This window comes from Monodelphis domestica, chromosome 5, assembly GCF_027887165.1.
Source record: "Monodelphis domestica isolate mMonDom1 chromosome 5, mMonDom1.pri, whole genome shotgun sequence".
Classification (NCBI taxonomy): domain Eukaryota; kingdom Metazoa; phylum Chordata; class Mammalia; order Didelphimorphia; family Didelphidae; genus Monodelphis; species Monodelphis domestica.
In genome coordinates, this window is record NC_077231.1 from 42,382,580 (window position 1) to 42,408,571 (window position 25,992).

At 36.7% G+C, this 25,992-nt stretch overlaps 1 protein-coding gene across 16 annotated transcripts in view; it reads right to left on the bottom strand.

Annotated features, from left to right (window-relative positions):
- The window catches only part of GRIP1 (glutamate receptor interacting protein 1), an 808,853-nt gene that overhangs the window by 180,078 nt on the left and 602,783 nt on the right, over nucleotides 1-25,992 (bottom strand). For all 16 annotated transcript variants that reach the window (XM_056798430.1, XM_056798415.1, XM_056798416.1 and 13 more), the window contains 5 exons: nucleotides 16,198-16,333; nucleotides 14,298-14,443; nucleotides 10,789-10,872; nucleotides 6,240-6,315; nucleotides 3,979-4,124 (listed from right to left, as the gene is read on the bottom strand). In XM_056798430.1, coding sequence (XP_056654408.1) covers nucleotides 3,979-4,124; nucleotides 6,240-6,315; nucleotides 10,789-10,872; nucleotides 14,298-14,443; nucleotides 16,198-16,333 — 588 coding nt within the window. The remainder of the gene's footprint in view (nucleotides 1-3,978; nucleotides 4,125-6,239; nucleotides 6,316-10,788; nucleotides 10,873-14,297; nucleotides 14,444-16,197; nucleotides 16,334-25,992) is intronic.

Sequence of the window (25,992 nt, forward strand, 5' to 3'; positions counted from 1 at the left end):
GTTCCCCATATGTAAAATGGGGACATACTGGAGAAGGAAATGACAACCTATTCCAATATCTTTGCAAAAACAAACCCTCATAGACAGGAAAAGTTGAACAAGACAGAACAAATGACCAACCTTGGCATTAGGCATTATTAAAGTTGGTGGATCCTTAAACACCTCAATGCATTTGGGAATCTGATGTTCTTGTTTCAAAGACTATAAGTAGAGTCCCTAATAGAGAAGATGCTACCTAACCCTGTTGTTTCAAGTCTAGAGGATTTGAATGGCATTTGTCTTACTGCCAGATTAGGACTAACTAGGCTATAGTCCATATGGGTACAAAGAACTGTAACCACTGCAAAGAACCTATAGTCAGGAAGACCTGAGTTCAAATCCAACCTCAGACACTTACTAGCTGTGAAACCTTGGGCAAGTCACTTAACCTCTGAGTGCGTACGAGGCAGCTAAGTGACTCTGGATAGAGGTTCAAATTCAACCTGAGATGCTCAGCCAGACACTTAATCTTTGTTTGCTTTAATCCACTGGAGAAGGAAATGACAATATATTTGCCAAGAAAACCAACTGGATGATACTGGCATGCTATGGTCCCTTAAGATCATGAAGAGTCAAGTATGACTGAACAACTGAGCAATAACAATGTACAAAGGACTGCAAGAGGTGTTGGATATTACCAACCTGCACATTGCTTAAAGGATATTTTACATGCACATCCTTATGTGATAAATCTAATCATATAATATTGGTAGACCAAATATTATCACTCCCATTTTACAGATGAGATAACTTAAGCAAACTAAGTGATTTTCCCAAAATTATATAGCTAGTAAATGGTGGGCACCATCTTGCTCCATATTCCCACATTCTTCCTAGCCAACTGTAGCACTCTCATACTCACTGAATTTACATAATAATACATTTGGGATGGTTGCCTGTAGAACTAGACATAAATCTTTAATGCGTTCTGTCCTGAGTGAAATTCAACAAAGTTAGGCTGATGGGCATGCTCTCCGCGACAGATACAAGTTTATTAGAAGGGCACAAACCCAGTAATAAAGTAGGTCAATGGCTGCCTCAGTTAAGGCAAAGACCCCAAAGAGAAAGACAGCTCCTTTTAATGGTTCTAGGAAGCACAAAGGCTGGTTACAAGACCTTGATATCATGAGTGGTTAAGGCATGAAGGACAATATGATTGGTTGAAAAATGGGAATGAAGAACTGGAAACAACCCCACTTCTTCCCTCTTGTGACTAAGAAATGTTCTTTGTTTGAGTGCATCTGCAAGGTCAGAGTTAGTGAATCAGACTTCTTTGAATATCAAAATAGATATTCCTGAAGTATAGCTTGGCGGTATAAAGATACTAGATCAGACTCCCTTATGTCTACTCCTATTCCCCAAGGATAGTTGATTTCCTGGAGTTAGGAATAAAACAGGGGTTAACAAGAGAATTAGATTTCTAAATTTAACTCATTATTGGTCAGCTGAATTCCTGAACTATGTTCAGAGACAAAGAACCATGACTTAGGCAGTTATGGGACAAAATCAATCAACTGTAAATAGAATCAGTAAAAAAAAATGATACAAAATCAACTTAATTATCTCAGTTCTGATCCAAAAAATGGGAGCTTTGACGTATCTTAAGAGACTTTCTCCTCCTCTTCTCTTAAAGGTAGGAGAGATTGGAAATCTCTAGAGGTGAGAGTACAACAAGGCTCTGGGAGAATATTTAAGTTTCTCTGCAATGTATTCAAGAAAGAACAGAATAGAAAAGCAGCTTCTTTTCAGCACCTACCCCATTGTTATAGGGTGACCTTGAACTTGGGGAGAGAATACTAAACTCCAAAGGGAAGAGATAGTAGCTATCTCTGTTTTGCTGAGAACTTCAATGGGGATATTTCTACCTTAGCATCTTTTGTTTTACTTTGGCTGACTCACTGAACCTATATCCCATTCCTTATTTCTTTTTCAAGTCTATTCGCTTTCTGTATTAGACATGTATTTTCAAAAAGAAAATAGTTCCTCTAGGATATCATTCTGTGTGTGTGTGTGTGTGTGTGTGTGTATTTGTGTGTGTTTGTGTGTCTTTTGGGAAATGAAAAGATTATACATAGAGAAGGAAATTCTCTTTTTAATCATTGGGACTTTTTTCCCCCACCATCTGGGAACTCAAGGTTTGAATCAGATATCTTTATGGCTAGGTATTAGTATAGTTCCCTCAAAGCAGCGAAAAGATTCAGTGAACTCACAGGGAAAAAAAAGAAAGAAAAGAAACACAGGCACCATCTGAGACAGCAGCGCTCTAGTGGGAGTTGTAGTAAGTTTTCTGCCAAAGCAGGTGAAAGGGATCTAATATCTCCATCATGGGAGATTGGGGGATGGTTAATGGAGAAAAGAATATAGCACTACTGTGTGCCAGACACTGCTAAATAATTTACAAATATTATCTCATTTGAGGGAAAAGTCACAACTATTGGGATGCCTGAAGGGAAGGTCTGAGAAAAGAATGGAACTATCTACATGAGGGCTGGGGAGAGGAATAGCTAGTGCTCCCTGTAGTGTAGCTAAGCAACTCGAACTCCTTACCCAATTAGACAATAAATAAAAGACAATGGACGCAAAAGCTGTACATGTCTATATATTTTGGAAATAATGGTCAGACCAAACTAAGATGCAAGAACTTGGCTACCCACCATTAATAACATGTTACCCTTCTATATAACCTTAATTCTATCAGGGTTAGAATTACTTTAGGAATTAGATAACTCAATTTATTTTTTATTTGGAAGCAGACAGATATAGGTTCAAAGTCTGTGTTTATTCTCCCTTTCTCCCCATTTCTCTTTCTTTTCTGCCTTCCTTTGAAACCTCTCTTCCTCTCTTTTCTTATAATCTCTTGCTTTCTTTTGTGCAGAAGTTCAGTGATTTCATGGTATTTTTGAAAAAAAGTATATATTAATTCAAAGATTCTCCATTTCTAAAGGAAGAAGAAATGTTCAGTCCTGGACTTCACTAGGGAAGAGGGAGATCGCACCATTTATCCTTTTGAAAACTCTGCAAATCTCATATTCTTTAAGCCCTTTTGGAAATCTGATGTTTCTAGAAGACATTTGGTCCACAAGATAGATTAGGATCCTTTCAAGGAACCCCATTCCACATGAATCACATGGAATGGGAAATAAAGGAGTCTGCCATTTATAACGTACGGCTCCTCTTTTTCCGTTACATTTCATTGCAGTAAAACCTTCTTAGTGGAGCTGGGTCACATGCGACAGCCCCAAACTTGTGAGTGCATTTCCTATTTGATTCAGGTTCAATTTCAGGATCTAATTCACCTTGGGTAATTTTTCTTCTCTGGTCTACATTATACAAATCCTTCGTCTTAGTCTTTCCCTTGGTTGCCAACATCTCTATCTGAAACCAGCTTTATTAGAGGTGTGGGAAGAAGAGCTGGAGTTAGCAGCCCTGTGGTTCCCCTGCTTATATATTTCCCCCTAAATCTCAGGCTGTTTATAAGGATGTCCATTACTTCTGCCTCTGCTTATGAGGGGTCATATTCCCAAGTCAGGCAAGAAAACATGATCCTGATTTTTTTCTCCCATCTCTACCATGACCACAGAATATTCCCCCCATTCCCAGTCCTCATGATTGCAAATGGATCACTCTGTTCTATGTTAACGACCCCCATTTTAATGATCTGAGGAAAGGTGGAGAGCAAAGTGCTTACAAGCTGGAGAGAGTCACATAGATACAGCAAAACCTTATTATAGATCCTATCAACCTTAGGATTTGAAATTACTATAAAATCGCCTTCACCTCCTCCTGAACCCAAAAAAGATTAATGATACAGTACTGGAGAGAACCTATCTGCTATAGGAGGCTCATAATTAATTCCAAAGTGGCTTATCATGGATGGATGGTACGTAACATATCCTGGATAGCTCAGGGAATATACCTTTAGAATTTCAACATACATACCCATTACTGAGACATCATATTCGATCACCAGCGTTGCTTCCTGTCCACATTGTTTGAGAATACTCATTGCTTCAGCATGTGTGTTACCAGAAAGTCTGATTCCATCCACACTCAGCAGCCTGTCACCCGCTTTGATTGTGCCCTCTCTAAAGGAGGATTAAAGAGTCCTTATTAATTTAATATAATGGGATTGGACATTGATTCACTTACATGAACCAGTTGTCCCACATCATTTTTGCCATCAATCCCATTTGCATTTATTTTCAAGCATCAACTCTGACAGCAAGAATGTTAATCAGTGACAGAGAAAGTGGAAATGGCTATTATTTAAAATCCTGAAGAGAGGAGAAGAATAACTATACATTATCAAATAACCAATTTTAACAGATAACATTTGGGGCACCCAAAGAACATTTGTCCCCCTTTTAGCCTGGGTGCCTGGTATCTGGAAATGATTTATGCTAAGCCTGAGAAATAGTGACTCACCTACTTGCCCGAGGGAAGTGAGCAGGCAAGACTGCAGATTTGATTCCTTTGGCTACCAGTGAACATAGGTAGGATAGGGAGAGCTGCTTAAAGCTGCTTAAAAATCTCCATGGGCTGCAAATTTTCCTACTGTTTTATAGTGTCATTTGGCAATCATTAAATTAATTCAGCCTGAAGTAGCTAGGGGAAGGTAGGTAAACACTCTCATCCTAATTTAAATGTTCCAAAACCACTCGGCATGAGGGAAAGGTCTTTCAACAACATTACTGAAAACAGCACCCAGGTTAGGTGTCAAAGGTCATCTCCAGTGGCAGAATAAATAAGATGTGAAGATCTGATCAGCAGATGTGTCTATAGGAAAAATGTCAAATATAAAAATCTATGAAGAATGTAATAGGCATCTTCATAGCTTTCAATTAGATAAGTCTCTCCTTTCTTCTTGGCATATGATTTTTCATTTTGAAAACTGAATTGATTAGATTGTTTTTAGATACTTAATCTATATCTCTCAGAATACAAGACAGTGCTACTTTGCCCACAATTTAGCAATCAAAGTCTCCCTTTTATGAGCAATCAAACTTGGAACATCAAAGGGAAATGGAATTATTCTCATTTTTTACAGGAGGAAAAAAATATACATATATATATATATTTGCGGGTATATAACTCACAAAGAAAGGAGGAATGGGAAGACAGAAAAATCTTCACTCAAATATTGGATTGTGACATCTGTCAGAGGTGAATATTTCTCAGACAAAACAGAAGCTAGTATTTTTTTCCATTTTTTAGAAGCAAAGAAAAATCTCTCTGTTTTGGTTTTCCTTGTTCATTTTTTAAAAGTCACTTCAAATCTATCCTGAATTAGAAAAGTCAGTTTACGTATTAACTCCATAACATCCCCCTTATAAACTCATTCAAACTTAGAGATCATAGTTTGTTGATCTGGGTGGCAACAAACAGAAATAAACATTTGTTTCTTAAATTGAAAATAAATTGTTGTGCCTTGAACATACTGATTATCTCCAAGGCTTATTATGAGAAGGTTCCATGAATTCTCTTTTTAAACAGAGTAAGGAAAAAAGGAATTCTATATTTTTGGGGAAAAAACCCATAAATATATCATGTTACAAATGAACATGCAATTTTTAAACTGCAAGGTATATCTTTACTTCCATTGTTTATCTTAAACCCTGTAAGAAATTTATCCACCTTTATGCCAAATAATCTACCTCATTCTCTCTCTCTCTCTCTCTCTCTCTCTCTCTCTCTCTCTCTCTCTCTCTCTCTCTCTCTCTCTCTCTCTCTCTCTCTCTCTCTCCTCTCTCTCTCTCTCTCTCTCTCTCTCTCTCTCTCTCTCTCCTTCTCTCTCTCTCTCTCTCTCTCTCTCTCTCTCTCTCTCTCTCTCTCTCTCTCTCTCTTTCTCTCTTTCTCTCTCTCCCTCCCTCCCTTCCTCCCTCTGTCTCTCTGTCTCTCTGTCTCTCTCTCTCCCTCCCTCCCTCCCTCTCTCTCTCTCTCTCTCTCTCTCTCTCTCTCTCTCTCTCTCTCCCCCCCCCCTCTCTCTCTCTCTCTCTCTCTCTCTCTCTCTCTCTCTCTCTCTCTCTCTCTCTCTCTCTCTCCTTCTTCTCTCTCTCTCTCTCCCTCTCCCTCTCCCTCTCCCTCTTCCTCTCCCTCTCCCTCTCCCTCTCCCTCTCCCTTTCCCTCTCTGTCTCTGTCTCTCTCTCTCTCTCTCTCTCTCTCTCTCTCTCCAGATAGATACAGAAAAAGATGAATTTTACCTGTCAGCAGGCCCTCCAGGTCGAACACATGTTATTACAACAGGACGAGATTTATTTCTGTCATCATGTGCTCCACCTAAGGAGAGGAAAAGAACAAAATGGGAAAAATGTTTTACCTTTCGTGGTGTTTAAGTTCACTTCTAATGTGTGAGATGAAAAGTGGAAGGTTGATGACCACATACAACAATTATCCTTTGGATAGATGATATTCTTAAAGTGCTAGTCATTTAACATGAAAAGGCTCCTATGGTTTGCTCTTCTGAACCTATAAATATGTGGTCGTGCTACCATGAATCTGCATAGATCTGGGGCTCCCAAGAAATTTTAGAACTTAAAAAAGACAGAGAACCCTTGTTTTAGTCTACTTCAGCATCATCAGTGTACCTACTGACTTCAGCTGCTTTATCATCAAAGTTCATAGGAATCTGACAAACTCCTAGATTTCCCAAAATATTTGGGAAGATTAAATGTTTTGGAGATGTTGGGGGAAAAAAAACGACAATCAAAAAATTGAGGGGGCAGCTATGTGGCTCAGTGAGTAGAGAGTCAGGTGTGGTGATGGGAGTTTCTGGGTTCAAATCTAACCTCGGACACTTCCAAGCTATGTGACTCTGGGCAAATCGCTTAACCCCAATTGCCTAGCCCTTACCACTCTTATGCCTTGATTCTAAAGTGGAAGGTATGAATTAAAAAAAAAAAAACAACAACAAACAGAACAGCACTGAAATATGATGCTGAGAAAATGAGAATTAAACTGTTCGACCCAAGTGATGCATTGGTTCGTTTGGCTAAAAAGCTTTGTTTTCCCTCCTTTATTCCTATAGCTCTCTGGATGGGGGAGGGACATATTGGGAACTAAAGTGATATGGCAAAAATTGCTAGGAAAACTGCAAAATAGTAGGGCAGAAATTAGCTATAGGCAGCATTTCATGCCACATACCAAAATAGACACTAAATATGCCTTAGACACAAAGGTGGGTATTATTAAAAAAATTAAAAATTAAAATTAAATTTAAATTAAAAAAATTAAATTAAATTAAAAAAATTAAAAAAATTAAAAATTAGAAGCAAAGAAGAAATTACCTTTTGGAACAATAAAGGATAAATTCATGACCAAGCAATGGATAGAAAGAATCACAGGAGATGAAAAGCATTTTGATTCTCAATATCGGCAAGTTTTGCACAAGTGAAAAAAAGTAGCAAAAATTAGAAGGAAAAAATCTTTGCAGCAAGCTTGTCTAATAAAGGTCTCATTATATATGTATATATAATGAGAGCCAGTGAGGCATCTTTACAGACATCCACATATGTATAGCTGATTCCATTTTATAAGAACAAGAAGCATTTCCAAATACATATGTGGCTAAAAAAATAGGTAGTTTTCCAAGGAAGGAAGAAATCAAGTTAGTCTCTAAGAGAAATTCAAGGTTCTACTTCATACAACTCAGATTGGCAAAACTGACAAAAATGTTAAATAACAAATTTGGGGGGACTTGTAGGAAAACAGGCACAACCAAGAAATGTGAATTTTCCTAGCCATTCTGGAAAGCGATTTGGAACTATTATCCTAAAGTCACTAAAGTGTACATACCATTTGATCCTCTAATACCACTAAGAGCCCATTTTTCAAAGAGATCAAAAAGAAAGGAAAAGGATATGTATAAAAATACCAACAGGAGTTCTTATTATAGTGGCAAAGACCTGGAAAGATTAGGATGTCCATCTACTGGAGAACAGATGTACAAATTATAGGTTACAAATGGAATGGAGTATTACTGTTCCTTATGAATTGCTTAAATGGATGGTTTCACAGAAGGCTAGGGAAACCCATATGAAGTGATATAGGATGATGAATTAAAAGTAGGGCAATGAGTTATACAACAATATTATTTTTACACTTGATCTTAGCCAAAAGGCTGAGAAATGATTACAACAATATTTTAAAAAACCAACAACAATTTTTGAAAGTTTTGAGCAATGCAAAGTCCAATCACGATTCCAGAATTTCAGTGATAAATTATGTAATTCACATCTTTACAGACATATGAGAAGCTCAAGATATAGAATAAGACATACTTTTTAGATGAACTCAATGTGGTCACTTGTTTTCTTTAAATATGGATATTTGTTACAAAAGCTTTGTTTTCTTTCTCTTTTTTTTCCCAATTGGGAAGGAAGAGGGAGAGAGAGAAAGGAGGGAGGAAGAAAGGAAGGAAGGAATGAACACTGAGTTATCTTTGCTTTCAGAAAAGGAAAAATAAAGAAGCTAGATGATGAGAAAAGTCAGAAAACCTAATCCAATAGAACTGCTCTTAAATATAATTGATATTTTTAAAAAAGAAAAACTGGGCACACTAGAGAGCTTGAGTTTCATACACAATCCTCTTTTCCTCTTTTTACTATGTGTATAGAAGTTATGTTCATTTTATTTTCTGTAAAGTTCAGAATAAAAATAATTATTTTTAAAAATTTATTATGTAAAAAGATATCAATAACATTTAAACAAATAAAGAACAATCAAAAATTAAATTAGACTAGAATAAAATAAAATGAGAACTACATTGTTTTCAAGCCTTCTCATAAGACTGCTAGAGTTAGGAATTTAGAAGCCATAAAACTTCCTTTCTGATGTGATCATTCTACAACATACTTGAGAAAGTATTTAAGCTACAGTTGTAAGACTATCAGCAATGGGGAGCTGATTACTTTGCTCCTGGCTCAAAGTCACCAAACAATTTAATGGGAAAGCTGGTGCTAGAATTCAGGTCCCTTGATTCCTAGACCAAGAATTTTCTTCTGTCTAAACCAGTGTCTCACATAAAATCTGGTTCTAACACTGTACAAAAAACAAAAAACAAAGTTTTGTAGGTTAGGTGAACATCTGTTATTATTTCACAAATTCAAGAAGCATTTGCTCCTTTTGGTGAAAATGCATCATATATATTAGGCATCTTTGTAATCTAAGGAAAGTCTGAGTTATCACTGCTGAAATAATCTCAGAATTGGGAGAAATTCTCATTTTGATTAGCCAACTCTGTTTTAAGTGTTTGTAGACCTACACTACAATCCTTATGCTCACTATCTAAATGGAAGCAGATGTGGCAGAATGAGTGGTAAAGAGACATTGGAGCCAACAAGACCTTTGTTCAAGTCCTCTGACCCATAGAGGTTGTGGGACTGTAGATCTAACCCATAACCTCTCATAAAAAGTGGATGAAATCACAAATCCAGACCCCCATATTCCCTGCCCTCCCCATCAGGTTTCCTAAAATAATTTAATGAGAAAGTTTATTCTCATGATAACAATTACAACAGTAATGTAGACTTTGTCTTTAAAGGGGGAAACCACTCCTACCAAATATATAATTCTTCAGGTTTAAAATTACAGCAGTTGCTTATTTTTATAATTCCTTCTTAGCCAAGTTGGTTCAGCTTGAAATCTTTAGTATTATATATATATATATATATATATATATATATATATATATCCTTGGAAGCCTACAATAAGAATAGGCAAAATTCAAATTTAATATACTCATTTCAGATCTGATCCATTGGAAGACCTAAAATAATGAAAATGAATTTGAAGAGAAATATTAACTCATTTGGACCTCAAAACAACCCTGCTATCATTCTCCTCATTTTATAATTGAGGAAATTGAGGCAAAGAGAGGTGAAATGACTTGCTTATCTAGTAAGGAAATCTGAATTTGAACTCAGGTCTTCCTCACTCAATGCCTAGTACTTTATCCACTGCACTACCTATCTGATTAAATAGGATGAAATCATGATGCAGAAGAGCAATGGAATCTCTTTAACAAGATAGAGTCTGTTATGAATATGTCTTCTCAATGGAATTCCAATCCAATAATGCCATGATTAGAGTCTGAGCACCATTGTGGAGAGTATGAAAGACTGTTTATTTCAGTCTCCCTCTCCCTCTCCCTCTCCCCCTCCCCCTCCCCATTCCCCCTCCCCCTCACTTCCCCTCCCCCTCACTTCTCTCTCTCTCTCTCTCTCTCTCTCTCTCTCTCTCTCTCTCTCTCTCTCTCTCTCTCTCTCTCTCTCTCCAACTTTCTAAGACCAAAGGTTGAGTAATAGGTGGCAATCTAAATTGGAGGGGAGAGCTTTCTTACTTTATAGCAATGAAATCAAAGATATGGACCTAAAAAAATCATGATAGCCTCTGCTCCTTTGTCTAATTTTTACTGAGTAAGTTATTCAATTTCCAAATGTAGATCATTTTGAACTTTAATTTCAACTTAGCTTAGCTACTTGGCCCACTGAGTTCTCTAAAAAAACCCAGAATTTAATTGATATCTTTAGTTTTTATAAGTCTTTTTTATTTTTAAGAAAAGAGAGGATATGAAGCATCTGAAGTGGCTGGCCAACTGGATGAAAGAGTTACAAATCAATTACAAACTCGTGACAATTACAATCAATTACAAATTCATTACAATTACAATCAATAACAAATTCCTCGTTTCTACTGTTTCAGCAGGCTTAGCTAGGATTGGTTGATCACTCACTTTCCCCAGTAACGACATACCTCGTATTACAAAGCCAAAAGTGTTGCCTTCTTTATGTAAGGTGACTTCTGCAGTTCGGAACACAACACCAGATCCTTGTACAGCTGGGAAAGAAATAGCAGAAAGTGGAGTTTGGTGGAAAGTGTGGTGAAAGCATTATAAATGTTCTTTTCTTTCTTTTCTTTTGTTTTTGAACTCTTACCTTCCATCTTAGAGTCAATATTGTATATTAGTTCCAAGGCAGTAGAGCCCAGGGTCACTCAGCTAAGAAGTGTCTGAGGCAAGATTTGAACTCAGGACCTCCCATCTCTGAGCCTGACATCCACTGGGTGACCTAGCTTTCCCCTACCCCCATATTTTCTCATTTGTAGAATGAAATAATCATTTAAAATGAAGCATGATATACTCTATATCCCAAATTCAAACAAACATTTGAGTGATTTTTTTATTGCCTAAATAAGGCAATAGAATAATGAATATAACATGGTATTCAGGGTCAGTCTGGAAACATAGGTTCTGATACTAATTGGCTGCCTGACCCTGTTTAAGTAAGTTATTTCCACTCTCTTGCTCTGTATAATCAGGGAGGTGGACCATAGACTCTGAAATGCTTTTCAAGTATAATAATCTATCATCCCATAGAGAAGCACTGGAATGCTATACAAATGCTTTAAGGGTGAACAAAAGTCACTTTCTCTTTGAGTAGTATAGATGAAATTGGAACTAAAATGACAGCTCTTTTCTTTTGATATCATTCAGACAGTTGGCAGGGGGAGAATAATTGGGAATCTTGGCTTTTAAAAATGATAGCAAAGATCTTGTGCAAATATAAATAGCAAATTGGCTTTCTCTTAAAAATATGCCAAACTATCGGTTTATGAACAGCATAAAATTTCCGAGTCCCAGAACATAATTTATTTTTTTGTAGGTTTGCCCAGTTGGCGGGGAATGCAAGGCATGATTGTCAGAATTCCACTGGCATCGCTTGATTAGGCTGTGGAACAAAGATGTTTTGACACGATATGTTTTCTGTCTAAATCGACATTGCTGTTAAACAAAGCAGGAGACCACAGAGATAAAATTGGCAGGTGAAAAAATAATTGGAGCTGAGAAAACCAAAATGGATAAGCTGTGCTTAGTTTGGTGAGATATAAGCAGACTCGTTTCATCTTTGCATTGCTTGGTGATTGTCTGAAACGACGAATCTGTTAGATCAATGTAAAAAGAAACTAAAATAGTCTAAAGAACAATGGCAGAGAACTTGTTCTCAGTTCCAATATATTTGCACACATATATAATTTTTTGATAGAAAAAGGTAGAAATGTATGTATTTATACCTCTAAGATGCATGTTAATGTTACCTGACTGATAGCTTTATTCTATAAAACTGTCATCACGAAATTAGGGAATATTGGAAAAGGACATTAGTAATTATTTACAGGAATAGCAAGAGGTGATCGTTAAACATTAATGACAACATTGTTAAATGTCAGGAATTCCAAACACCTAAAGTAAAGGAGAAAGCATGGATTTGAGAGGTCACATAATTCAATTTACTAAACTTTCAAACTATCTGGTCATGGTATAAAACACACACACACATCAAAATGCAAAACAATATAAAGTAACAGCCAAACAAATGTTTCTGGTGCCTCACTGATTTAATTAAATGCTCTATTCCTACCACAACACAAATTTCATTTTACTCTAATCAGCTGGAAATTATAGGTATGGGAAGCTGTGAATGTGGGAATATGGTTTTAATTAAAAGAAAAGGAAGACATGTCCTCTCATTTGTATGACACACCAGGGTCCTTGATGAAATTAGTCAAGAATGTTTTGACCTTTCCATCCTTTAAATTTAAATCATTAAGTCAACTTTCAATTATCTACCCGTAGCGAACCCAGAACCCATTTAAATCTTAGATTAGTTTCTTTCTGCCAGTCCATCTATGCTCAGAGAATAAACACTAATTTTAATATTAGCTTAAGCCAGTCTGTATTAGGAAGATTAGAAATCAAAAATCTCACAATCTCACCTGTCATTCCCATCCCACATAGAAATGCTTTGAAGGTTGTAAGAGAGGAATCAAATCCAATTGTGCAAGGAGCAGAGAAAGAAGAGGTTTCCTGTTTTCTTAGATTATTCATGTCATTGTTAGCACAAATAATCAAGGGTTAAGTTCATTTTAGTTTAATTTATGAATCCCTAAAAAAAATAAGTTACATGACTGCTCTCTGGATGGTTGTGCATTTATACTTAGTATGCATGAAATGAAAAGCATTATATAATTACTTTATTTACATACACATCTGAGTACACAAAGGCACAGTTAAGTGGTTTGCCTAAAGAATCAAAATTAGCCAGTGGAAGGGTGCTAAGACTGGAGCATAATCTTTACTAACTCATGAAAATAATTGGGATCAAAGCCTATTAACCTGTGATTTTTAATTTTTGATTTATGATTTGAACATCTGCTATCAATAAGTCAATAAGATGAGGGACTTGAATTCAGGTTTTTCTGACTCCAAAGCCAATTTTCCATGCACTACAGCCATGTTGGTGAACCTATAGCACATGTCAGAAGGGGAGGCTTCCATTCTCCTTTCTATCGCACCTGAGGACATTTCTCTTATCACCTGCTCCTCTGCCCAGTAACCCAATGGGAGTGCTTCTTCCTTCCCATGTCTGGGGTAAGGCTGGGGATTCACATGAAGGTATAGTTTGGGCACTCAGTCTCTAAAAGGTTCACCATCCCTGCACTATAGTATACTACCTCTCACGATGATGATATCATCATTGCTTACCAAAATATATAATTTAGCTTCTAACTAACAGCATTCAATTCACTAAAAGGACCACCCTAAGTAACAAGATAATAGAATTTGAGAGCTAAAAGGGAGTTTGGAGATTATCTAACCCAGAAGTCAGCAAACAATGTCCTGGGAACTGGTCCACTACCAGTTTTTGGATAGCCCTAGCTAAGAATGTGGTAGTATTTGTGTGTTTTACATTTCTAATTTAAGTTTTATTGTATCCAAAGATGTAAAAACCATTCTTAACTAGGATCATCCCAAAACAGGAAGCCAGCAAGATGTGATTCTCTGATTATAGTTTGCTGACCCCTAGTCTAGCACAATACACTTATTTTATAGATGAGGAATGTGAGACATGCTAATATCTTAGAAGGAGAAGAAATGAGAAGAAGCATAGAATAAAGAGGTAAGAATAAAAGCATATCAACTTAAAAAATAAACCTTACCTTCTGTCTTAGAATTGATACAAAGCACTGGTTCCCTTATGTGGTATAAAATATTAGCAGATGGTCTTAATGGAATGGCAATCCTATAATTTCATTATTGCTTACTAGTGGGAGTATTACTTAAAAAATACTGACTTGGCTAAATAATATAATTCTGAAACAAGAGGGAAGAGTCACCATTCCTAAAAAGAGGCAAAGGTGAAGACTTTAAAAAACTTTAGAAAAAGAGGTTCTCAGATGCTTTGCTCATTAGTGGGATGACTTACAGATGGATGGGAGTTCATACTCCACTTCAAGGATGACCCTTTCCCCAACGTTCTTCAGCAAACTGATGATTTCATCATGGCGGAATTTGGTGAGATTGATTCCATTCACAGCTTTGATATAGTCTCCCACATCTAACTGATCGCTTCTGCAAGATAAAGATTTTGTATTTGATTTCTTTACTTAGAGGAAGAATATTTTTTAACCACCCCCCAACATTCTTTTCATTAATGAACATGGAAGCACTGGTACCCAAGTTGGCAAAACCAAACAACTATTTAATCTCTTGTGTATGAAATGATGTATAGCCAATAGACATTGTGCTGGGATATGAGTAATAGCAATATGTCCCATTTCCTAGAGACTTGGAGAGAGGAGAGGAATAGTAACAGAGAGAGCCTTTAATTTAAAAAGATATCTCCATCCGTCTATTAGTAACAATTAGCATCTTGGCCTTTGGAAAGCTTTGTTACAAGTCACTAATCTAGAATGTATCTTATTGGGCTAGGGCTTTAACATTAATGACTTCCTGAACAAGTACACTGTTAACTAATCCTGAATATGTTTCAGGTTCATTTCCAATAAAGTCTGCCTTCTCTTCTTCTTGTCTCCTATGGAAGTCTTCTCCAGTTTTCCTAATGAACTCCCAGGGTGGTTGTTTGGGAAATCATTTGCAAAACTAAAAGCACTTTACATATTTTAGTTGGCACCATGACCTTGTGGGGTGTGTGCTATATAAATATTATTCTCATATTCTAAACAAGGAACTTGGTGAAGACAAAAGTTAAGTGTCTTGGCCAATGTCTGGGGCTGTGTTTGACCTCGGATCTTCTTGACTCAAACTCTAGCAACCGTATCCACTCTGCACATAGATGCCTTAGCTAGCAATACCTGGTGAAATGCAAAACCCCAAAGAAAAAAGTTGGAACCCTTGCTGGATTCTCCTTCCCTCTTTTAAACCATAATAGATATCATTTTCTGGAAATTTAGGGCCACTAGAACTGCCCCCGATCAAAGGAGAGGACAGAGTCCTTAAAAAATTGGTCTTGGATTTTTGTCTGAAACTATTCCTAGGCTAGTTATTTTTAGACTTTATATCTATTTTTCTTTTTAATGTTTTTCCCAAAAAAATCCTCTTGAATGTTCCATTTCAATTATAATTATATATACACATACATATATTTACCAATTACATGTAATAACACAATTTCATACAAGTTTTCCCAAGTTATAAGATCAAACTTATCCCTCTCTCTTCCCTCTCCTGCTGCTGAGAGGTGATTTGATCTGTCCAATTTTTTTTTAATGTCCCATCTAAATACAAGTCCTGAATCTCTTAGCCCAATCTTAATTCCAAAAGGAAAGAAACATCACCTTCCACCTGTAGTCCATTTTCTGTGTAATAACCTATTTGGAGATGAACAAATCTGTCAAAAATAGAAGTTAGGACCAACCCCTTATTCTTTTTTAAACCTTGACCTTTTTCTCTGAATCAACATTACGTATCAGTTCCAAGGCAAAAGAGCATTATGGGCTTGGCAATTGGGGTTTAAATGACTTGCCCAGGGTCACACTGCTAGGAAATATCTAAGTCCAGATTTGAACCCAGGACCTCTCATCTCCATGCTTGGCTCTCTAGCCACTGAGTCGTCTACCTGTTTCTCCACTAGTTACTCTTAAAATAACTTTGGAAGACTTCCCTGGTAATTCTGGCTTAGCCCAGGGACACCTTGGGAGAAAGTAGTGGGAAAATTCCAGAAAGATGCCCTTCTGTGTTTCTGCTCTGAAGTATTGCCTTGCAGATGGTCATGGTTACTTATTTATTAGTGACCTTTTTGATGAAGTTTTCATTTCTGAAGCCAACCCACCCACAGCAATTTTATTTTTTCCAGCCCTGGTTACCTTGCAGCGATTCCACCTTGTCGAAGGTTAGAGACTCTTGGTTTGCCATCCTTGTCAATTCCACCAGACACCGTGAGGCCAAGGGTGGTGCCTTCTTTCTTCATCAATTCCACAACTGTGGACCCTTTGAATTCCTCTGTTAAAAGAAGAATTATTTTTATTAAATGCAAGTAGGACCACATATGCTTTGCCTGTGTGTGTGTGTGTGATCGGATTTGGGGACAAGTTCACCCCGACTTGTCTCACCACTGCTTCTATCCCACCACCATATCATGTCACATTTTTATGAACAAAAAGTATCCGTGGGATCCTTCCTTCAAAATTCACGGTCGACATCATAAAAATCTGCATGGGAATAAATCTGAAGCAGATATTCCATTAAAAGTTATTAAAATGGGCACCAATGGGATAGTTTGCTCTAGGTTGCCAATAAATAGTCTGACTTGGCTTATGCACAAAAGACAATTTTTTCTCTGTTCTTTATCATTCTCAAGTGACCTTTTTATAGAACACTATATCTTAACAACAACAAATAAATTGGGAAGGAAGAATAGAATCATAATACTCTGGATGAATGGGGTTCTTTAGAGGACAAAATCCCACAAGGGCATGCTTTTAATCAATGTGCCCCGAGTTACAAGTAACCCTGGGAATACTGGCGTGTAGGGCAGGGGATTTGATCAACTCCAGTGAAAGGGGCTTCCTGCTTGCACCATAACATAAGCAAGGCATGACTTTGGCAGCCCTTGGCAGACATAGTTCCCTGTAGAGGTTAAAGCCCCCGCAGATCAATACAATCCGCAACAGTCTATTCCACGTCTTGGCTGCTGACATTTATTTTCATTTCTTGAAGAATGCAGGCAGAATTGCCTTTAAATCAAAACAGTGACTGAAATCATGGATGACAGACTGTCTCACCACATGACATATGATATAGCTGGATTTGCCCCTGAATCGCTTGGATAACTACCTCAGGTCCTCTGGTCCCAGTTTTAGTAGACTCACAGAATACTAGACTTTGAAGGTAGAGTAACCTTAATGAGATTTGTAGAAGTCTCAGTTAAATGTACTAAAGATTTTTAGCCTGGAGAAGAGAAGACTTGGAGGGGGGTAGCTGGTTAGTGAGACACAGTAGTTGTCTTCAACTATTTAAAAGGAGGAACTTGGGGAAATGGAAGAATAAAAAGTATCTTAGGGGGAGCTTTTCCCTGACTATACCAAAAAATTTCAGAGCCCCCTAAATCCAGACAATTCACCACTGTTGGGAAGAAGAGAAGTAAGAGTCTGCCTTGCATGTAATTCTTACTGAAAAAGAAAATGAAGACCAGTTCATTAACTTGTTTTTTTCCTGGTGGTTCCACAGCATCCTTAGCTTCCTCCTAACTTCCATGGTCCTCATGATGGCTCAAAGTGACCCTTTGTTGTAATTTGAGCCAACATTTTTCAGAGAAAACCTCTTGGCAGTTTTCTAGATGATGTCCTATTCTCAGGGTAGATAGAGGTGTGATTGCTCCTAGTATTTCTGCCCTCCAGCTTTCCCCATCTCCCACAGCCTGGGATATGAGACCAGGAAAGCCTGAGAGAGTTTTAGGCATCTTTGTTCTGGGGATACCCCCCAGGCCATGTCCAAGGTAGAACTCTACTCTCAAGATCAATTGAGGCTTATGGATCAGACAAATTCTGAGATTCAATAAGTCAAATAAAATCATGTCTTACTTTATTGTATGTCCTCTATGTGCTGTGTCCTAGGGACACAAAACAAAGATGATGCCTGCCTTCAAGAAATTTACAACTCAATCTAACATTATTTTAATAATAACAATATGTGAGCATAAAAATACAAACAAGATACATACAGGATGAATTGGAGTCAATCAACAGAGGGGAGGCACTAGTGATAAGGGGGACTGTGAAAGGCTTCTGTTCAAGGTGAGATTTTATTTGAAACTAGTAAGATGTCACGGGGCAGAGGCAAAGAAGGAGAAGAGGGAGGCATGAGGGATAGCTAGTGAAAATGTGCAGAATTGGAAGATGAAGTGTCTTGTGTGAGGAACAGCAAGGATGCCAGTGCCACTGGATTATAAAGGAGAGTAAGATCTAAGTAGAATGTACATCTTCTGACTCAGCAACACCACTATTAAGTTTCTTTTCTAAGGTAATCAGGAAAAAGGAAAAGAAACTCTATGTCCTAAGATATTTATGGCAGCCCTCTTTGTGGTGGCAAAGAGTTGGAATTTGAAAGGATGCTCATCAACTGGGGAACAGCTAAACAAGTCATAGCATAGGATTATGATAGAATACTACTGTGTCATAAGAAATGACAATCAGGTTAATGCTGGAAAAACATGGAAAAATCTACATGAATTTATCAAGAGTGAAACAACTCAGATACTTCCTAGCTCTGTAACCCTGGACAAGTCACTGAACTCCCATTGGCTAGCTCTTACTATTCTTCTGCTTTGGAACAAATGTACAATATTGATTCTAAGACAAGATAAAAGTTTAAAAAATAATAAAGAGTGAAATGAGAACTGAGAACATTACATACAGCAACAAAAATATTGCTTGAAGAATGACTTGTATATGTCCATCTCTAGAGAAAAAACTGACAAAAATAAGGCAGTTTTATATATAAATATATCTTTTTGCCAAATGACTTCTCTAATATGGGAGAAAGGAAGGGAGTTAATTCAGTGTTTTAGTGTAGCAAACAAATAAATAAATTTAAATTAAAAAAGAAGAAAAAGAAGTCTGAAAAGGCAGGAGAGGCCAGGTTATAAAAAGTTTTATTTTCCACTTGATTTTCCAGATTTTCCAATTGATTCTGGAGGTAATAGAGAGCCATTGAAGATTGCTCAATAGGGAGAGAAAGAGACCTATTCAGACTTACACTTTAATAGACCACTTTGGTGGCTGGAATGGGGTCATATTTGAGGTAGAGATGAACAAAAAAGCTACTATAGTAGTCCAGGTATGAGGCAGTAGGTGAGTGATAGGGTTGGAGGACAAAAAAAGGGGTTTGTAAGAGGACCATGGGGCAGCTTAGAATACTGTGGAGTCTGGGGGACAAGAAAGTAGAGAAGACAGGTGACCAAAAATGCAATACTGACTTAAACCACATAATATGGCAGAGGAGGAAACAAGTAGCAAGTAGAAATAATTGTTATTGTTTAGTCATGTCCAACTCTTTGTGCCTCTATTTGGGATTTTCTTGGCAAAGATACTGGAGGTATTTTGCCATTTCTTTTTCCAATTCATTTGAGAGATTAGGAAATCAAGGCTAACAGGGTTAAGGGACTTGCCCAAGGTCATATAGCTAGTAAATGTTGGAGGCCTGATTTGAACCCAGAAGGTGAGTCTTCCTGACTCCAGGCCTAGCACTCTAGCCCTGTGCCACCTACTTGCCCTTCTGAAGTAAGGAATTTTAGAAGGATTTTTTTACAGGATGGTTCATAAGGGCAAAGAATTATGCACCAATATCAAAGAAAAATGATGGAAATGAGTACTTTTTATAAAAAGAGTCTAACCAAAGACCAATGGATATAAAATATGGAGATTCACTCCATATGAGTAGGTTTCCTGAAAGATTAAATGAAAATGGAATAAAACATCAGAGGAAATGATTGAATGAGATTAACCTAAGGATTATAATTATTCCAGAAAAAAAGTGTAGGCAACTAGTTTAGGCAACTTTATCAAGGAGTTTGGTTAAGAAAGGGAAAAGAGATAAGATGATATTTGAAAGCTTTTTTTTTTTTTTGAAGGTTGGGGGAGATGGGAATATCTGAAGACAAAAATGAAGGAACCAATTGACTGGGAAAATTTGAAGATTTGAGAAAGAGTAGGGATGACTGAGGATGCAATCTGTTAGAGAAGGAGTAGGAATTGCATCAAATGTGAATGTAAAGTAGTTGACCTTAGTCTTGGTATCTTGTTGACAAAGACTGATAGAAACCCTGCATGTACTTCACTAAGAAATATTGTAGTCAATGTGTCCAATCATAATATCATTGAACATATTTCACAGGTATGTATAGGCATATATGCACATGTATATGTGTGTATGTATATCTTAAAATTCTAAGGAGAACCAACCAAAATAGCAAGATTTCTCTTCCACTATCCTGAATCAAGAGTAAAACCAGAAGTTAATAGAAAAAAAGCAAAGTATATCAAAATAATAATCGAGCCCTAGAGATAAGTCTAATCACCAAAAAATTATATATACAATAAAAAAGCTAAATTAAAATTATTCTTTTAAATAAACCCAGAATAGGGAGCTATATATTCAATAAGTAAATTGAACAAACAGCAGGAAATACTTTGAGAGAGTAATGAAAGCATATTAAGTGAAATGTTTATTTTCATATGACTAGGGCTAGACAAGGAGACAAATGTGGCATGGGGGAGGCCTTTTATTTGTTGTTTATTTTTGCTTTAAAAAATCACTTTAAACATTGGCAGGAAGAAACCAGAGACAATATCAGTAGGATAAGTAATTAAGAAGTAAAAGGTATAATATAGGTAGGCTACAGGAGCATGGATACTTTAGAAGATGCTGAAAAAATGTTTGTCCTATCCATTTTTTAAAGAAAGAATAATAGGGAAGCTTAACTTTTGCAACAGTAGATTTTATTCCTTTCAGACAGCCAACTCACTGACAAGAAAAAGAAGCAAATAGTTTGGAATCAGAGAACTGGAGTTCACATCTCAACTGTATGTGTGACAGTGGCCAACTTCATGGTTTTGGTCTTAGTTTCTTCATATTTTAATGAGATGGTTTGTATGAATCAAGGGTTCTTAACCTTTTTGTGTGTGTCATGGGATCCTTTATGGACCTCTTTTCAGAATGATGTTTTTGAACATTGGAAGACGATGCTAAATTTCAGTTAAAGGTTCGTAAAAATAAAAATGGAATTTTTTTCTCCATCCAAGTTCATGGACCCCCTGAAATATATCCACTGGATCCCTGGGGGTCTGTGGACCCCAGAAAAAATGATCTCTCAATTTTTTTACCTCTAAGAAATGAGATTTCAGTAGCCCTGGTTACAAATAGGAACGGTGTCATTTTTCATTCTTAGCTAAAACCAGAAGTTAGTCCTGAAAGTAGAGAAGGGTATGTTACTCTTAGGAGTGATATGTCCTGTGACTCTTTGTGTATGTACAGAAACAAAAGACTTGTATTGTTGTCCTGGCACTGTCATTAGCCGTATATTTTAATTTTTATAAAATGCATTTAACTTCTTAAGAGTTTCTATTTCTTCATGTTGTAAGTTATTTATTTCAGATTATAAGATCTTCATTGATCTCTAATTAAAAAAATGAGTCAGAGTTTATTGAATTGAATTTAATATAATGGGGTCAGAGTATAAGTGGAGAACTGATTCCTGATGTAGGCTCAACCCAAAAGATATATGCTATTCCTTTAAAATGACAGAAAGGTTAAATTATATGAATTTTATTTACATTCACCTTTTGAGAAATACCTCTCTTACATAAAACAAAAGTCATCTGTACTTAGAGACTGGCCTTCTAGGTATGTGTAATAAATGATAAATAAAGTACAAAATGAACCAGAGAAGGAAATGGCAAACTACTCCACTATCTCTGCAAAGAAAACCCCAAATGGGTCAGTCATGACTGAAAACAACTAAACAACAAAATAAGTTGTTGCTTATAACAGTATTTTATGAGCCAAGATTCAACAGAGTTATGTAGGTAAATGTTTAACAATCAGATCTAAAAAAAAGTTTCTAGGACACATTTTAAACTTTAATTTGCCTTATTAACATTTTCTCCATCACTTGATTCAGTTTAGACAGACACCACCACAATAACAAAATAGATCGAATCCTGATTTATAGTGTTTTCTAGCTTTCTATGTATAAATGTTTCTATGGAAAAATTTAACAATCATAAGTCAATTGAGCAGGCTCTAACCCACCCCTGGCCAAGAAAGTCTATTACTCTCCTGAGTGCTTTCTCTATCCTCTCTAAGCTCTGAAATTCCACACATAGACTTGGCTTAGTTTGATCCCTATGAAAATGCAAATACCCTTTGGAGATATTACAGTGAACTTATTTTGAGTGATTTATAACTTAGTGTGAATGGATTTTGGAGGATTTCATCACAGCAATGTTTGCTTGTAGGAAGAGAGAAGGCAAAGAGGTGATGCACTAAGCGGGAACCCAGGTGGAGAAAAGTGGTCCTGCCAGTGCTGATTAACCAGATTACTACTGACAGTGACTCTTCAAAAGCACACAAAACATAGAACCTTTTAGACAAAGAGAAAAAAAATTCAAGAGCTGAAATATTGCAGTTTTAGTAAAATTGGCTGAATCACAGGAATATTAACTGCCAATAAGAATCTCCTATCCAAAAGGATTTACTAATTCTTGTATAGATATTTCCAAAAAGAGGTATGAGGAAATCTATGACTCAGGAGTTTCTTTTCTGCTAACCTGTGCTCCTGACTTGACTAATGAATCTTTTTATGTGTTCCTTGGGGCTTAATGTATGCATAATGGACTAATGGCAAAGAGAAATGAAGACGGATGCATTCATTTGCATGAACTAACTTATTACATAGCTGGGCTTACTGAACAAAGACTGCGGTAGAGCATTGACAACCTAGGAAGTCTGAATGTACTGACAATTTCTTTTTTCTGTGATTTAAATTGCAAATATCTCCCACCAAATTAAGCAGGACCTTGCAAGAGAGTCTGCAGTATACACACATTAACAACAAATACAGACCATTAAATGAACGACTTAGAGGGAATGAGGAGCTTCTGGATTTCAGGCTTTTCTTAATCAAACATATTTAATAATCGCAGGACAAAAATAACAGTTTGCAATAGATTAATAGTAGGTGACATTTATCTAGAGCTTTAAGGTTGGCATTGCATTTTGCCTACTTCATCTTATTTGATCCTTACATCTCAGTGAAAAAGTACTTTCCTATCTCATATTGTGAAGTAGTAATAATCAAAACTGTTTAGTATTGGTTAAAAGAGAGAAAAAGCACGTCAGTGGAACAGACTGGGAAGAATCAGAAAGAAATGAACTCAATAACCCAGTGTTCAAGGAAGAAAAGTTAAAAAATAAACAATAGATAAAAATAATGCTTGGAGGAAGAACTTCTCATTTGATAAAGAACTCCTGAGAAAACAGGAAAGAAGACTGATGAAAATTACATCTGGAACATTACATCCCATACTACAATAAATCCCAAATGGATATATAACCAAAATATAAAAGGCCACACCATTAAGAAAAAATAGATGTGAATCTTCATCAAATCTAGGAGATTTCTTTAATAAATAAGGAGTGAAAGCAACTGCCTGAATACAGCGGTTGAGGGGACATGACAGAGGAGAGACTCTAAATGAACACTCTAATGCAAATATTATCAATATAGCAATGGGTTCAAATCAAGAAAACATGTGATACCCATGGAATCTCACATCAGCTAGGGGGTGTGGGGGGGGAGGAAAAGAAAATGATCTATGTCTTTAATGAATAATGCTTGGAAATGATCAAATAAAATATTAAAAAAAATAAATAAGGAGTGAAGTGATGACAAAAGAGAAAATGAATTATTTTGATTATATGAAATTGAAATTTTGTTTGGACAAACAAAATCAATGCAACCAGATTAAGAAGTGAATGAGTGAAATTGGAAGAGCCAGATTGCATAGTATAGAACACTAGACCTGGAGTGGGGAAAACTTACGCTTAAATTCAGCCTCAGACACTTCCTAGCTGTGTGACCTTGGACAAATCACTTAATCCCCATTGACCTTCTGCCTTGGAAACTATATTACTATTGAATCTAAGACAAGGTAAAAGTTTATTTTTTTTTAAAGAGAAAGAGGAAAAGGAGAAGAAGGAGAAATGAAGGTGATATAAAAATAGAAGGTTTCAATAAAAACCAAAACAACTTCCTCCCAATACAAAGGCTCCCTGAAGTAAAAATTCAGATAATATTATACCTTAAAATTTTTTTCAAATTCATAATATTTTTCCATGGTTACAGGATTCATGATTCACCCCCTCCTTCCCTCCACCCTCCCAGAGTTGACAAGTAGTTCCACTGGATTATCCATGTACCATTGTTCAAAACCTATTTCCATGTTTTTTATATTTGCAATAGAGTGATCTTTTAATATCAAAGCCCTAATCATACATAGAGACTGACACTGTGGTACAATTAAATGTAATGGACTTCCCTACTAGCAGCAATGCAATGATCCAGGACATTTCTGAGGGACTTATGAGAAAGAACATTATCCACAGTCAGAGGAAGAACTGTGGGAATAGAAACACAGAAGAAAAACAACTGCTTGATCACATGGGTTGATGTGGATATGATCAGGGATGTAGACTGTAAATGATCACCCTAGTGCAAACATCAACAACATGGAGATAGTTCTTGATCAATGACATATGTAAAATCCAGTGGAATTGTGCATTGGCTTTGGGAGGGAGGTGGGGATAGGGGAAGGAAAGAATAAGAATCTTGTAACCATGGAAATATATTCTAAATTAATAAAATTAAATTAAAAACAAACAAACAAAAAACAAACCTTAATCACATCCCCATAAAACTATACGATTGTTCATGTTTTTCTTTTGCATTTCTGGTTCCACAATTCTTTCTCTGGGTGTGGATAGCATTCTTTCTCCTAAGTTCCTCTGGACTGTCCTGGATCATTGCATTGCTACTGTTATAATAGTCTTTTACATGCGATTGTGCTGTAATGTGTCAGTCTCTGTGTACAATGTTCTCCTGGTTCTGCTCCTCTCGCTCTGCATCACTTCCTGGAGGTCGGTCCAGTCTCCATGGAATTCCTCCACTTTATTACTCCTTTTAGCACAATAGTATTCCATCACCAACATAGACCACAATTTGTTCGGCCATTCCCCAATTGAAGGACATCCCCTCGTTTTCCAATTTTTGGCCACCACAAAGAGCTCAGCTATGAATATTCTTGTACAAGTCTTTTTCCTTATTATCTCTTTGGGGTACAAACCCAGCAGTGCTATGGCTGGGTCAAAGGGCAGACAGTCTTTTAGCACCCTTTGGGCATAGTTCCAAATTGCCCTCCATAATGGTTGGATCAATTCACAACTCCACCAGCAGTGCATGTATGTCCCAATTTTGCCACATCCCCTCTAACATCTATCATTTTCTTTTGCTGCCACATTGGCCACTCTGCTAAGTGTAAGGTGGTACCTCAGAGTTGTTTTAATTTACATTTCTCCAATTAGGAGGGTAATTTAGAACACTTTTTCATGTGATTATTGATGGTTTTGATTTCATAATGTGAAAATTGCCTATTCATGTCCCTTGACCATTTGTCAATAAGGGAATGGCTTATCATACCCTTTATACAAATAAAGAATTAAGGCTCAGAAAAGGTAAATGACTTGTCTAGAGTCATATAATTGCTGAATATTAGAGGTGAGATTTAACAGGAAGCCAATCTGACTGCTAGTTTCAAAGTTCATTTTACCATGCTAAACTCTCTCCCTTAGTAGTCTTAAGAGTAGACCAAACTAAAGGTGTTTATCCAGAGACCTTTACAACAATACAATGGCTTTTCACTTCTAGCCTTTAGAATAGTCATTAAATTATAGAAATATCTTTTTTTTAAACCCCAGGTTTCTGTCTTAGATGTGAAGTATTGGTTCCAAGGCAGAAGAGGGATAAAGGCTAGGCAATGAGGGTTAAATGACTTGCCCACGGTGACACAGCTAGGAAGTTTTTAATATCAGATTTTAAACCAGGT